The sequence below is a fragment of the Protopterus annectens genome, chromosome 2.part1, assembly GCF_019279795.1.
Source record: "Protopterus annectens isolate FY-2018-M chromosome 2.part1, PAN1.0, whole genome shotgun sequence".
Taxonomy (NCBI): domain Eukaryota; kingdom Metazoa; phylum Chordata; order Ceratodontiformes; family Protopteridae; genus Protopterus; species Protopterus annectens.
The window spans coordinates 722,867,555-722,882,960 of NC_056729.1; the positions used below are offsets into that span (position 1 = coordinate 722,867,555).

The following is a 15,406-nucleotide window of genomic DNA, read 5'->3' on the forward strand; positions in this document are numbered from 1 at the left end:
AAGTAGGTACAAGTGAAGACGATGGGTGGGGACAGAAAATGGCAGAAAATGAGGAATATCAAATGGTAAATCTAACAGCACTAGCATCAACTATGCAATTGGAATCCCAACCAGTGATCACATTGCAAGTTGAGGGCCGAGACATAGAATTCCTTTGTGACTCAGGGGCTTCACGAACATTAGTCAGAAGTACTGCCATATCATCCGATGTTACCTCGGATGAATATGTGCTTGTAAAAGCAGCAAATGGTCGTATTTACAAAGAGCCATTGTCCAAACCTCTGTGGTTTACCGACCCAGAGATGAACCAAACCATACGGTTCCGAGTAATAATTTCAAAAATCTGCCCAGTAAATTTACTAGGAAGAGATTTAATGCAAGTGTTCAGCATAGCAGCCGTCCCAACCTCCACTGGGATGGTGGCAAGGAAAATTGAACCAAATAGTGCAATGCTATTAGAGGGGCAGAGAGATCTACATTACTGGTATAGTAATGATTTGATAGAGACAGGCCCCCAGAAGTACCACTGAGAGACAAGGTGGCGCTGCCTCTTCTGGGGCGCCAAAACGGAACAGTGTGTTTTCAAAAGATTGGAAAAGTTAAGGTGGGGCTGAGCCAATGTAATTTGACAATAGTTCATAATTGTACCCTAGAAGGGCAGTGTGAGACCAAGTTTGGAGCTATAAAAAAAGACATCAATGTAAATGATACTAGTTTTGTTGAAAAAATGCTGTATGTATATGGCCTGTTATTTAAGGGGCTAAAGCCAAATGGGAGTTATGAATTTCCAACCAATATCACCATCAAAATGAATGATTGTTATTTTCTTTGTGGTAGGAAAGTATATAAATGGTTACCATATGGCTGGTCAGGAAGTTGTTTTTTGGGATATCTGATACCAGCTATCAGACATGTAAATGCATTACCTCAAGGTAAAATACGAAATGCACGTTCTCTTAATAAACCTATTAATCTCGTAGGTAACATTGATGCGTCATGGATTTATCACCATGACTTGGCGCACGTCAGCAGCAAAGGACTCTCACATATGGACCTAGGTGATGATGTAATTGCTTGGGCTGGTATTTTGCCAGCGTATGGGACAGTGAAATCCATCTGGGAACTGAGAAAACTGTCAAAACTGTTAGACACTCTGAGTAATGCGACATTTTCAGCGCTAGAATTGGTGACGGACGAATTAACGGTGATGAGAACAGTAGTGTTGCAGAACCGTATGGCGCTCGATTTCACCCTAGCGGCGAAAGGAGGTACTTGCGCTCTCATACACGAGGAGTGCTGCTCGTTCTCTCCTGATAACGAGCATGAGATTCAGAGCCATCTTGAAATAATTCAACAAGTTTCTGAACTGACTAAACCTGGTCCAAACCCCTTGACTGACTTTTTCCAAAACCTGTTTGGAAACTGGGGTTCTGTGTTGATGAACATTTTAATTGCTGTATGTGTTGGTGCAGTCATATTTTTGCTGCTTGGCTGCTGTTGCATACCATGTATCAAAATGATAATATCGAAGGTTATCTCTGCCAATGCTACAAAAGCATATTTTTCTGATTATGAGAAGGTATAAAATGTGTCTGGGATTGTGTAAAATAAACAGTATACAAAATGTTGTAAGGGGGGAAATGTGGAAAAATACTGAAGTTCAACATATTTTGTATTCTGTATATAAAGGGTTAAGCAGAAAAATGTTCACTGCGTGCAAACTGAAGTGTTCTGGAAAATGTTGCTCACTGAGGAATGCAGAAGTTAATCTTAAACTGCTGATAAGAAAGTTAATGTTGCAAGAATAACTGTGGTACTGGCTGGTAAAAACAAGTAATCAAACTATCACTTCTAATGAATGTTCTGTGTGCTACGTGTGTATACGTGCAGAAGGGTCTATAAAAGCAGAACTCAAAGTACAAGTAGCCAGACTGCTGGCATACTACTATCATGTAGCAGGTCTCCATGCATGTAAAATAAAGCTGTTTTACTTGCTTACAAGAACTTGGTGTGATTCTTCCAGAATATGTTAGAAGAGTAAAATCTTTCGACACTTTAACTTACAGTTCAGTAAATACACAATTACATCAAAAGATAAAAGGCCATTCTACTAGGGCTGTCTCCACCTTGTCAGCCTTTACTGCCAGATTACCGATAGATATTATTTGTGCAGCAGCTAATTCGTCAAGGCCTCATACCTTCAACACTCACAGGGCTTCCTTTGGTTCCACTGTCCTGAAAAGTATACTCCCGTGAGCCACCCGAGAAAGATGGTGCTTGGGGTACTAACCCATCAGTAAGAATGAAAGGTGAGATAGAACAACTTCACATAAAGAAGTTGTGTAAGCACCATAACGTTCCATGCGAGTTGTTCATCTCATTGTCAGTCTTACGTCCCACCCCCTAACCAAGCTTCTTGGGGACCGAGTATTCACCTAATTCATGGTTGTATAGACCTTTATCTAGCTTTCCTCTGTTATTGGTATATCAAGAGTGGCATGTAGTCTATTGTCAGCAAACAAGATCTGAGGGAAGCACTAGTGCATCATGGGATAGGGAGTAGGCCTCGAGCTGGTTGAAGACCTCAAGCTTTGGCATTAAGCCAAGTCCCATCAGTAAGAATGAAGGCGAGATGAACAACTTACATGGAACGTTATGGTGAGTACATAACTTCTTTTTATCTAATAACAATATCTGACATGCAGTATACATTCGTTACCCCACAGTCAGCAGTGCACCCCAGTCAGGAAGCAAGTTTTAATAGCAAGGAAATACCAGGCCCCTCTGTGCAAACTCAGACATAAAGCCATAGGATACTTTGTGCACAACAGTGATCCTGCAAAACTAGCAGCTCTTAATTGCGACATTCAGAAAAGTAACAAAAGCATTTCAAATGTCAACACCGAAGTCCTGAGAAGTCTGATTTCTTGTATTGTTGCTATTCAATAAAATACGTGTGGATTATTGCCGTGGAGTCGGTTATCTGCTTTCTCACAATTGGATTTCCTGTTTTATCTGCCTGCTACTTTTTATTTTCGTTTGGTTGCTGAATTTTTGGTATTTAGTCTTAACCACATTACTGTGTTGTAGGGTAAGAATTGGGTCAGAAGGGCAGTATGTTCGCAGTACCCACAAGTTCCCGTTTTGCACTCAGGACCCATAACCCGTGGACCCCCCCAGCTTTCTTTGGTATAATGTTGTACAGTAATTGCTTTTGCACCCCCCACCTTTCTTTAAACATTTTTATAGAAATAAAGCAACAAACAATATTCTAAGGCAGTGGGACAATAAATACATACAATAAATGTAATAAAAAAGACCTCCCAGAAAGGTCACCACCCGCACCTTTACAGGATAGGAATTTTAAGTCTGTGTAATAGTTTTTTATGTGCAGCATATTATGTGTTCACACCCCTCCCCTTTAAAGAACTGCAAATTGGAAATCCTGGTACCAGTAAATAAGGGAGAAAAGGCTTTGTATTGAAATAACAACGTTTAGCATACTCGTCTTTCTGAGGATAGGTTTCCCATGTTTATTCAAAGCACTTTTCAATGCGCGGTGGTGGTGCTGCGGTAGCGTTGTCGCCTCACAGTAAGACACTGTCCGGTTTGATTCTCAGTTAGAGCGTCTTCTGCGTGGAGACATGCGTGAACGGCGTACCTTCGTTGAAGGTTGTGCGTCAGGGCTGGTAACTCGGCACATAAAAAAATCAACTACCAATCATTAGCGGACCGGAGTTCCGCTGTGGCGACCCCTAACCAGGAAAAGCCGAAAAGACACAACAACAACAACATTCAAAACACTTTTCAAAATAAACTTCATGAGCAAAGTGCTGGGCAGGGTTTGGGCGGTCCTTGCTAATGCACATCTGGTGGGGTAATGTTCTAATACAAAAACGGTTTGTTTATTGAAGGGAAGGAGGAAGAGAGAAGTAGAAGGTTATAGGGGATTGTTTACGGGGGATAATTACACTGGCAAAACTAGCAGCTCTTAATTGCAACATTTAGAAAAGTAACAAAAACATTTCAAATGTCAACACCGAAGTACTGTGAAGTCCATCCTGTTGCCCATCTGGTGGGGTAATAGATTCATAGGTTCATAGATTAGTACTAAGCTAACTGCCATTGCGAGCCATTTTAAGCCTAGCCAATTATCCCTTGTGAGACTCAAACCCTGCACCTTGTGTTTGTAAGGCAAACAACTTAACCATTAGGCCACCCTTCCAACCCCTGTTAATGTTCTTCTAATACAAAACGCTTTTTTTATTACAAGAAGGGGGTACGTTCTCAAACATTAATTCTCTTTAGCACAATCTGCAAATCACTGAGCACATCTATATACTGATCGCACCATACCACCCCTCTGTCCAGATTTTCGCAGACTATCCAGATTTTTGGTCTGCTCTTTGTATAATTTGTGGTTTTCTGGCAAATTGCTGAGTTTTGAAGTCACTAAATAATAATAAATAATGACTGATATTTGAGTTTGAGACTTCATATCCTTCATTAAATACAAAACAATTCAAGTTTATAAGCACAATTTTAAAAATTTGTCATTATTTTTGGGATTCCCCCCATTATTTCTGGCTGCGTCCAGGTGTCTTGACCTGAGATTGAGAGGTATGGGACGTACAGTTTTGTGCATCCCTTTCTACAAAAACAACTTTTAAACATTTATTTGAAGAGAAGCGCATTATAGCTGACAGCAAGACTCGTTAAGAGGAGCAAATAAAAAATCAAAGTAGTTTGGCGAATGGCGTTGATACGTCCAGTCAAAATGACGTCATACGTTCTTCCTGCCACATGACTATAAATATTATCGTTGTAGAAATGGTGTTCTTAAAAGAAATTTGTGTTTGGTTCTTGATAACGAGCACTGTATGGGGGGACAGTATTTCACCTCCCACAGCCGAGCTGCGTAATCTCCATGTTCAGTTTTCATCCTCTTTACATTCCAACAGCGGTGAGCTGCCCGCAAGAAATGACAGCTTCTTCTTCTTTTTTAAGTCCTACAACAGGACTTACAGGCAGGGCAGCGAGGAGTTTCACAAAAGATACAAGTTATTTCAGGTATATTTAAAAGAATTTGAAGATTTTTTTGTAGATCTGAAATGTTCACGAGTATTATTGGTGTCTGGTACGTACAACTGATTGTAGAAATGCAAAAAGAGGACGAAGATTTGTTTCCTTAGATGAATAATAATTGGACAAGTTCACACGGATTCCGTTGTTTAAATGAAAGACGACTGAGGTAGTTTAGTTTACTTTTTGCGGCGGTAGAGTACTGGCTCACCAGATGCGCAGTAGCAAGCCCCGCCCCAAACCCTCCCTCGTTGTTGTACGTCAGTGGGAAGTATTCAGTACATAGCTCTCAACCTTCCATCTCCAAAGTGAGATACACTCGCCTTCATAATGTGGAACAAATGGGTAAAACATAGAGCACATACTAATGGCTTACTAACAACTTCAACTAGGAAGGTCATAGGATGGTTAAAATATGTTAGTTTTACACATGAAGATCATCCTTTAATGAATTGCTATGATTAATTTCTATCTACCATGGATTTCACATAAAAAAATTCCTAACAGATTGTGTGACAGACTGGAACTTTGAGGAACATGAAGTTTTTAACACCCCAAATGAGGTACGTTCCTCGTAATGAGGTGCACTTGAGATGTATGATATTAATCCGGTGTGAATGAATATTAATTCTGTTTCAGAACTGTACGATGCCACAAGTAGAAAGTTAAAAAAATTCAGATTAGCTCTGCTCTGTCCCGTACCTCTCAACAGCTATGATTTACGCAGTATGATTTTGGCCCTCAAATTTAGTGTCTCACCTAGACTCATTGATGTTCCTCCGGAAGTCATGCCTGTTTAATTGTACATATGTGATGGATGGATGGATGGATGTATGCATGCATGCATTTTATTAAATAACTAAAACGAGTATATACAAAGATTCATTGCCACTATCAATATAGAGTCTACTATCTGAAAGCCTTCTGTTCAAGAAAATGATCATCTGATGATTATTGAAAGAGCAGCACTTTTAATGCTCAATGTTGAGAATTATGCCGCATGTTTCCATTTCCTTTCCCTTTTTAGTGGTAATTAAAATGCGTGAAAATGACTTTAAAAGAAGCGGTTGCAAACTTTTTTGTTTATCGTGGCAGACTGATAATATAGACTACAGTTTAGTCAAGGACCTGAAAACTAAGTTGGTAATAATAAGTTGTAGGTGTTGCAGGTTTCATGCTCCTTGCTTACTTCTCAGTTGAGATGAAAAACAACGGCCTTGGAGGAGACCAGGTGCCTAAACGTTCAAAGACTCCTTATAATTAGTCTAGCGACAGTGACAGTCACGTGGAATGTAGGGGATTGGGTCAGTCCCCAGATGAGGATTAGTGTTTTCTTTTCCTGTTTTGTTGCTAATCCTAGGGTTGCCACCTTTTCAAATGGCCAAAGTGGGGCGATTGTGGTACAAACATCAGATTTTGCAGGCCAAAACATACCCACGGCCAGTACAAGGGACAGAACTTCACTTTTTTGCCTAAATAAAAGCTTATTCTTGTAGCATTTTAGTTGCTTATTCTGTTTATTATAACATTTAGGTGTTTCAGATACAGAATAACTGTTTTATGCAACTATTACATAAAATATAGGAAGTAGTTTTGCCCTAATATTTCAGGACAGTTGCCATTTTTACATTTTTTTTTTTTGCAGGACACAACTGCCCAAAGAGGGACTGTCCCTCGCAAAGTGGGACAGGTGGTAACCCTAGCTAATCCAGTACTAGTTTAATAGTTCATACTAATTTTTTTGTAATTCGGAGACCAATGCTGCAAGGTTTGCGTTGCACTTTACATGAAAATCAAAATTAAACTGGTGGTGTTTACAGTATACGTCTTAAGTGATCGTGACATGAGTTTTTGGAGCTTAAATTGTACAGTTGCTGATTGAATTTGTGGAGATCATAGGTTCATACTAGGCTATCTGCCCTAGGGCATTTATAAGTCTAGCCAGAGTGTGTGTGGCTTTCACCACCCCTTAGGATGAGAATACTATACCCATTAATTTGCTGTGCCTCTGTCCAGCAGTGATACAGAGATGATTCCTGGGGTAAACCTACGATCTCCCATCCACTCGTCAAGATTTCTCTTGAACAGAGTCAGTGAGGGGCTCTGCCTCACATGGACTGGGATTCTGTTCCATAGTGTAGGGAGTCTCTGGGTGATGAATCTGTCCCTCCAGCACGTCCTATTTATATCCGTGTTGAGGTTTAAGTCTCTTGCTCTCGTGGCACTGGTGGATTTGGATTTTTTGAGGTGGAGCATGTCCATTAATTCCGGGTTGGACATGGCCTTGTATGTCAGGCACAGATCACCTCTGAGCAGACGGTATGCGACTGAATAGAGCTGGAGTTTCTTCAGTCGGGCATCGTATGACATATGTTTGAGCCCCTTTATCCTTTTGGTGAGGAACTTTTGGGGTCTTTCCAACTGCTGCAGGTGTCGGGTAAGGTACATTCCGAGTGGGGCGTTGTACTCAATCATTGGTCTGATAAGTGAAGAGTACAGGGGTACAATGACCTCTCCTGATCTGGATGTGAATCCCTTCATGATCAGGTGGGCAATGTAAATGTAGAAGGTCTTCCTAACCACTTTGGCAATGTGAGCGTCAAAAGAGAGGTTACTGTTCAAAAGAGAGGTTACTGTTCAAAAGAGAGGTTACTGTTTGCCTTTACTTGGGAAGTGTTGTTACATAACTTTAAGGTGAGGCTGGATTTGTGAACACCTACATTAACTCTAAGCCTAACTTCCTCCTGATTTTTTTTTTTGCAGCCTTAAATATCCAGAGGGATTCATAAAGGTTTCAACACAGTGCATACTGTGTGTACATTTAGTATAATCTTGCTGAGTAAGTACACAAAAAAAATGTAGTAGGGATGTTCTTGAATGCAGATCATTTACACTTGGTGTAGGCATTCATGATGAGTACATCTTCTTTTCTCCCTGTCCTCCTTTACTTTTCCTGTTGCCTGTTTGTTTGTGAGGGGGATGACACATGCTGTCATGCACAAGGTGGCATTATTTGGGAAACAGTTGTTTCAAAAGAGGTAAAGGCATGTGTTTAGGGTGAATAACTTGCTGTTGTGTTTTTGGCTGTGCGACATCAGTCCAGAGTTCAGGTGAAGAAGCAATCACTTGATTGTAAAGTAATGCTGCTGGTGTAGTTTCTATGCCTTTTTTAATCTGGACAGAATGTATAGAAATTGCTATATCGATGTTTAGGATTTGGATTTCTTTAACACTAACATGCTATTCAAAGATTATTTGGTTAAAACAAGTCTGCTTTAACAGTGTATTGATAAATCTTTTTACTAGGTGTGATGAATTTGGAAGCAGTGCAGGCTTGGAGTTTGCTTACCCCCATACAAAAGATGAAGTTCTGTGAAAGCGCTGACATTTAGCACCAGTTTTTAACTGATACATCTGACTGGCTAAAAACTAGTGATTGAACATGAGCATTTTGAATTCTTGCTTGGCTTTGGTGAGTGGCCTGAATAACTTGCTCTGTATAGCCATTTAAAAGGCAAGGTCTAAGTTAATTAGTTTGCCAACAGTTAGGTCTGGCCTTTACTCTTGTTCAAACTTTTAAGAAAAGGGCTAAGGTTTTTCTTTTCTTTTTTTGCTTAAGGCTTAACTGCTACCCATGCCATATAATGTAATTTGAGATTTCGTAAGTGTGAGTTCAGATACTCTATTTGACCATTTCTGTTTGTACTTTTGGGTGGCAGACCATCTTTAAAGATTGTCAGCTATTGCACATGGCACTTTCATGTTTTCAGTATCTATTGTCTTGTTTTGTTAAAAGCCTCTGACTTTCTACATCTGTTTATGCGGAGTATACCAATCTGTTACCATCCTTAGTGTGCATGCAGGTTTCCATTCAGTCTTACTATGCATTAAGATTAATGTCCACTTTCCATTTAATTTTCAGCATTGGTGCACCTCAGTGGGACTTATGTGACGTAACTTGCACATCTGTTAAACATTTTTACCTAAAATGCTCAACTCTGTTTATCTGGGGAGGGACAGAACATTATTACATCACTGTCACAATAATATTACTAGACTATATGTCTTGCAAGTTAAGTTTGCAGTACATGTGTGTAAAGATGCTGGTAAAAGAAGTAATTGCAGCTCAACTGAGTTTTATAAACATTCATTGTATAGCTGCTCTTCTCTTATCTCTGCTTTAGCTTCAGTCTTTCACAAACATCTTTGAAACCCTGTTTGGGCATACAGAAATGTTTTGCCATTGTCTGTGGCCCAGATTTCAAAAGACTTGCTCTCTGTGTAAGTGACTTACTATAGCAAATCTATAAAGTGTGCTTATATGATAGTAAGTCGCATCGAGCTCAAGTCTTTTGGAATTGGGTCATGTGTGTTCTACTACACCTGCACTCAATCTAGTAATTCTGCATGTCTGTCTTGATTTTTTTCTTTCAGTTCCCACCCATGTCATGTTTTCCCACATTATCACTAAAGAACATGTACTGAAGGTGCTGTCCAAGATTAAAAATCCTTCCTCCATGAGACATGGTAGTATACCTAATTGTTTAATAGATGCTGTTAAGCCCTGGCAAAGCCATCTGTACACTTTTTAACCTGAATTTAGGCAAAGGCTTTGCCCCTGAGGTTTGCTACACAGATGTTGCGATACTGCATGGGTAGCCCCCACCACTGACCCCATTAATTATAGGCTCATCAACCTGATGGTTTCATTTGCAAAGTCATAGAATATATTATAACTTATCTGATAAACTATTATTTTCAAAATCTTGTCCGAATAGAAGCTGCAGCAGTTTGGCTTTCTCAGAAGTAGATGCATCTAAGGGATCTGATTAACTTCTTTGAAAAGGCAACAGAGGCTGTTGACAACAGTTATGCTGTCAATATGGTGTACATTGAACTGGCCAAGGCATTTGAAACCATCCCCCTTGCTAGCATAGTTAGTAAGCTTAAGTCAGTATAAATAGTTCATGGGGTGGTATGATGGATAGCAAATTGGCTAAGGCAGAACTTGTATGGTGTGTGTGGCTCATCTAGTCAGGATGTAATAGACAAGTCTTTGTGGGTTCTGCTCAAGCAGCTTTATTATGTACAAACACATTACAATTGAAACTTATCAACTTTAACTTGGGTAAATTATATACAAACTAGCTACATTCATTCTCACATGCTTACTGTCTGGCTGCACTTTCAAAATGGCACTAGGTACAACATATGCCTGCTATTTATGCATGCACATTCATCACTTGTTATGGTTCTTAAAGACACAACACACACTAGCTCTACAGTGTGGGTAGCAGATACCTCATCAGAGAGTATGAAGGTGAAGGTAACAGGGAATACTATATGACGTCAAATGTACAGGCACGGAGATTGCTGGATTTTGTAAACAAACTCCCTAGACCAAGTTATCAGTGTACCAACCAGGGGTGCAACCACACTGGATCTGGTCCTCTCTAATATGGGAAAGTTTTGCACACCCCGTATTGTAATGTCTTCTCTTATAAGTTCAGACCACAAAATGGTCTCCTTTGAAAACAAAATAAAACCTGGAACTACAGCTAACCCTGGAATATTCAATAACTACTCTAAGGCTACCTTCCTGCTATTAAGTGATAACCTGACAAAATTTCAAGCCCCCGTAAATCCAAACAGGACTGCTGCTTATGCAGAACTCTTTACAGAAACCCTATACAAGCATGTTAATAGCTGCATAGAGGCAGCTGTACCCACCAGGAAGAAGTATTGAGCTAACTTAAAAAACAAGCTACCCTAATGGATTCACAAATTTAATAGACTGTTTAACAGAGGGAAGAAAATCATGGCAAAAGTTAGGAGGTGCAGACCCAGCAGGGTAAAAGCATTCTCATCAAACTAAGCAAACAACTCCGAGGACAAATACATTTTACCAAAGCCAAATTTGAGGTAAATTTGGCCTCCCAGGCCAAGGACAATCACAAGGCATTCTTTCAGCTATGTCTGCAACCTCAAAGGCAGTACAGAATTTTGTGCAGAGCTTATTGTAAATGGAGCCATCTGTACTGAGCCAGAAGATATAGCAAACCTACAGGCCAACAAATTCAGCTCCAACTTTACCTGTCTCTTTCCCACAACCTTCTCTCAGGAAATACTGTCAAATATAACTTCCCCCTGCTAGCACTAGGGAACAGTTCCTTAATGCTGTTTCTAAGGCCGAGAACATTGCATCATTGGGCCCAGGCAGTATCCCAGGATGCCTTCTAAAAAGCATGAAACATGACCTATCATGCTTTATGGAATTGCTCTTTAAGTGTAGCCTCCAGAAGGCTTTGTGCTTCATGAATGGAGAACAGCTAAGGGCACTGCATCAATCATCTGTGACAGTATCTCAGGCTGCCTTTAAATGTCATGAAATATGACACATCAGACCCTCTGGAATCCCTATTTAACCATAGCCTGCAAAATGGCTTTGTGCATCATGAATGGAGAACAACAACCATCATCCCTGTGCACAAAGGTGGCCCATTTACAGACCCTGGAAACTACAGACCCATAAGCCTCACTAGTCTCATATGCAAAGCCATGGAAAGAATTTTCATGGGAATGATCAATAATGACATATTAAATCTCCAGACACTTGACCCAACCCAATTTGGTTTGGTCAAGGTCAAGGCATGCCTACTCAGCCTGGTGGACATCTTTGAGAAGGTCAGCAATGCAATGGATGAAGGCTGAATGGTTCACACTGCCTACCTTGACCTGGTCAAGGCATTTGACACAATTCCCCACTTGGGCATTGTTGACAAACTCAAGAGGTTGGTTACAAACCCTTATTTCACCCAGTGGATAGCCATCTGGCTCACAGAGAGGACCAGGAGATTATAATTGGGGAGTCCACCTCTCCAAAGAGGACAGCCCCTTTTTGGTATTTAATTCTCTGAGGTCAAGGCCAATGTATGGCCTCTGGTTGACTAAATTTGCAGATGATTGCAAATTAGGAGTGGTCATTGGACACCAACACAAATGTTCTCCAGGAAGGACTGACGCAGACAAACAGCTGGTGTCAGACTTGTGGACTAATACTAAATGTTCGGAAATGCATAATAGTATCCTTTGGGAAGTCATCCAGCACTGGGAACTATCATATTGACAAAACATCCCTATGAATTGACCCAGTAGACAGGGACTTGCGGATAAACCTAGACAGTAATTTTAGGCTTTGACCATAACGTGTCTACAGTAGTGAGGAAATCATTCTATCTTGTGCAACGTATAAGCAAAGGTATGTCATCTAGATCCAAGGAAGTCATTATTCCACTATATTCAGCATTCATCAGACCTGTCATAGAGCACAATGCCCCGTTTGGTATGTACCTAACCAAGCATATCCACAAGTGGGACATCCACAGCGGTTCCTCACTGAAAGTATACAAGGCATAAGTAACATGTCCATTGCAAACTATCTCAAGGCCCTATCCCTGTATTCTGTCTCCCACAGGCTGTTGAGAGGAGATCTGTGCCTGGCATACAAGGTCAGACCTCTTTCTGGTGGACCTCCTGCATATCCACAAAACAAACAGCACCAGAATTACCTGTTCTAAAGACTTACTTGCTTGTGATATGAAAAGGACCTGCTGGAGAGAGAGATGTACATTTCCCAGTGACTACCTCATCTCTGGAACAGGTTCACCATCCATGTAAAGCAGAGTTCCTCCCTAAAACAATTCAAGTGTAACATGGCCAATTGGATGGGGAACAGGAAACTCATCCCTGGTTTGGCACCTATGTCTGTAATGGACACATACAGCCTGTAAATAGTTAATTTCCCAGGCCCCTGCTTGTAAATGTTTAATCTCCCAAGCCCCTGCTTACAGTTATCAAAGGTACCATAACTTGTCAGAGATTTGGGATGGGATGCACCCTTGTGTTTTTTTAGCCTAGTAAATACCTATGAACATTATTGTCCTACGTGGTTCAGTGCTGGGACCTTTTTGTTCTGCATTTATTTTTTCTAAACTCCAAATATTGGACCAAGACCTTTGGCTAACTAAGTCTGAAGATGACTGTAAACTTGGAGTCATTGCCAAGTCCCCCTCTGATGCTCAAGCCTGTCAATAAGAACTTACAGTTGCAAATATGTGTTGTACTCCAATATATGCTCAAGTGATATGCTGTGAAGATATGCTGTGAAGTTGTAATATTGTCATATTTGGTTTGCATCTTGCATTGCTACAATGTAGACATCACATCACTTTAAAATCATAATGCCACTAAAGACCTTGGGACTTGGATTAATAATTCATGATGACAGTAGTCAGAAAGCTCTTCTACTTAAAACAGTTAATTGTCAAAGGGAATATCATCCTGATCTGGTCATTGTCCTCTCTTGTATTCTGCATTGTTTATTCAGTACAGTGCACCTTTTCGGATGTACCTCACTAGATATATCAAACCACTAGAAAGTGACCCCAGAGATTCCTAAATGAGGAAAAAATGCTGGTTTAAAAACAGCAGAAAAGACTGGAAGCACTGTCTTTCTATTCAGTATCTGTAGACTCTCTAGTGGAGAACTGTGTCTTGCCTTCCATACCATTCCGTATCTATAGACCTCTGGAGGGAGAACTGTGTCTTACCTTCCACTCCATTAGTGACCCAGTAATACTGGTTCTGTTGCATCTCCACAAATCTTTTAGTCCCACGAGTACCAGAAATGGAGATCTAAATCTTAATCTGCAAGTAAGCAAAACACAATGGAGAGAGGTGTTCATTATGCAATGCTTTCCCACCTCTGGAATAGACTGCTGCTGCAAATAAAGCATTGTGATACATTGTCTTCCTTTAAATGAGAACTGTATGATTGCATTGGTAACTCACAAATTAATTCCTGGCTTGACTGTTCCAGCCTTCCTCAAAAACTGAGGTACAGTGTAAGAGAGGGTACTGGTAAGGCATAAATGGTTGCAAGGCAGTTGCTTTTATTTCCTGTGATTACTTACGGATTGAATAAACATGGGGAACAACTGCCTAGGACTGACTTATTTCTTGTGAATTGCATTCCTGTACACAGCTTATACTTGAATGTGCATTGCCTAAGAAATTGTACAGATGCTATTTAGATTTACAAATCGGAGATAAAATGCCAGATATATCTTTAACTAAAGTAACTGACAGGTTGTAATTAGCTGATTTTTATGCCATGTGTCAGTTTACATCCATTTATTTTTCCTTTTTAAAGTTTGAAGTTGTTTGTGTATATCATTTAACAAAGTGCATTGCTTCATTTTATTCACATCAACTAATGAAGTACATATTCAGTTTGATGTTCTTGTAACTGATGGGGGGGGGGGGCGGCCACAGTGGTGCAGTGGTTAGCATTGCCACCTTACAGCAAGAGGTTCTGTGGTTCAATTCTCAGCTGGGGTACCTTCTGTGCGGAGTCTGTATGTCCTCCCTCTGGTCGTGTGGGTTTCCTCCGGGTGCTCCGGTTTCCTCCCACATCCCAAAGACATGCAGTAGGTGGATTGGGCACTCTAAATTGGCCCTAGGTGTGAGTGTGTGCGTGTGTGTGCCTTCTGTGGAAGGCTGGACGCCGGGCTGGCAACTCGACACCGTAAAACTCCACTGCCAGTCATGAGCGGACAGATGATCCGCTGTGGCGACCCCTAACCGGGAAAAGCCAAAAGAAGAAGAAAATTCTTGTAACTGGTGGGTTATTAGTTTAAGGGAATATGTACTGAGCTGGTGTAAAACTACCAAATGCTTTTATTGTGATTGAGTTACTTAAGGGTGGAAACTGTGTTCTTTGATAGGGTAGAGTTGTATAGCAGGTCTGAGCATTACTGTAAACACAGAGAATAAAGTGCTGATACAGGAGAGAAATAATTAACTCCACCTGGCAAATACTGTGTGTGTGTGTGTGTGTGTGTGTGTGTGTGTGTGTGTATATATATATATATATATATATATATATATATATATATATATATATATATACATTCACACTGCAGAATAAGACAACCTTCATGTTAAATGTCTCTCTTCTCCATTCCTATTTGTCCCAACAGGAGTACCCCAAGGCTCCAGCCTGGGTCCCCTCCTTTTCAGTATCTTCACTAATGACCTCCACAGATCTTGCAAACAATTCTCCCTCATACAATGTGCCGACAATTCAACTCTCATATCCATCTCTGATAACATTGCTGAACTCCTTATACTCACTCAACATACCTTTTCATCTACTGAACAGTGGCTAACTAGTAACTTACCCTAAAAAGACCAAACTCCTATTATTTCTTCCCCGCTCTCTTACTCGCCACAAATCGTCCTTTTCTATCGCATTCTCTGATAA

The 15,406-nt window shown here is 40.5% G+C and overlaps 1 protein-coding gene across 3 annotated transcripts in view; it reads left to right on the forward strand.

Moving 5' to 3' along the window:
- Positions 1-4,251: 4,251 nt before the first annotated feature.
- Positions 4,252-15,406, forward strand: part of CTSO (cathepsin O) — a 466,290-nt gene continuing 455,135 nt past the window's right edge. Inside the window, exon 1 of one of the 3 annotated variants that reach the window (XM_044062445.1) lies at positions 4,252-5,070. In XM_044062445.1, the coding sequence (XP_043918380.1) occupies positions 4,804-5,070 (267 nt within the window). In that variant the 5' untranslated portion in view covers positions 4,252-4,803. Of the gene's footprint in view, positions 5,071-5,431; positions 5,646-15,406 lie in introns of those variants that run through there. The other 2 variants (XM_044062444.1, XM_044062446.1) reach the window with 2 other exon arrangements.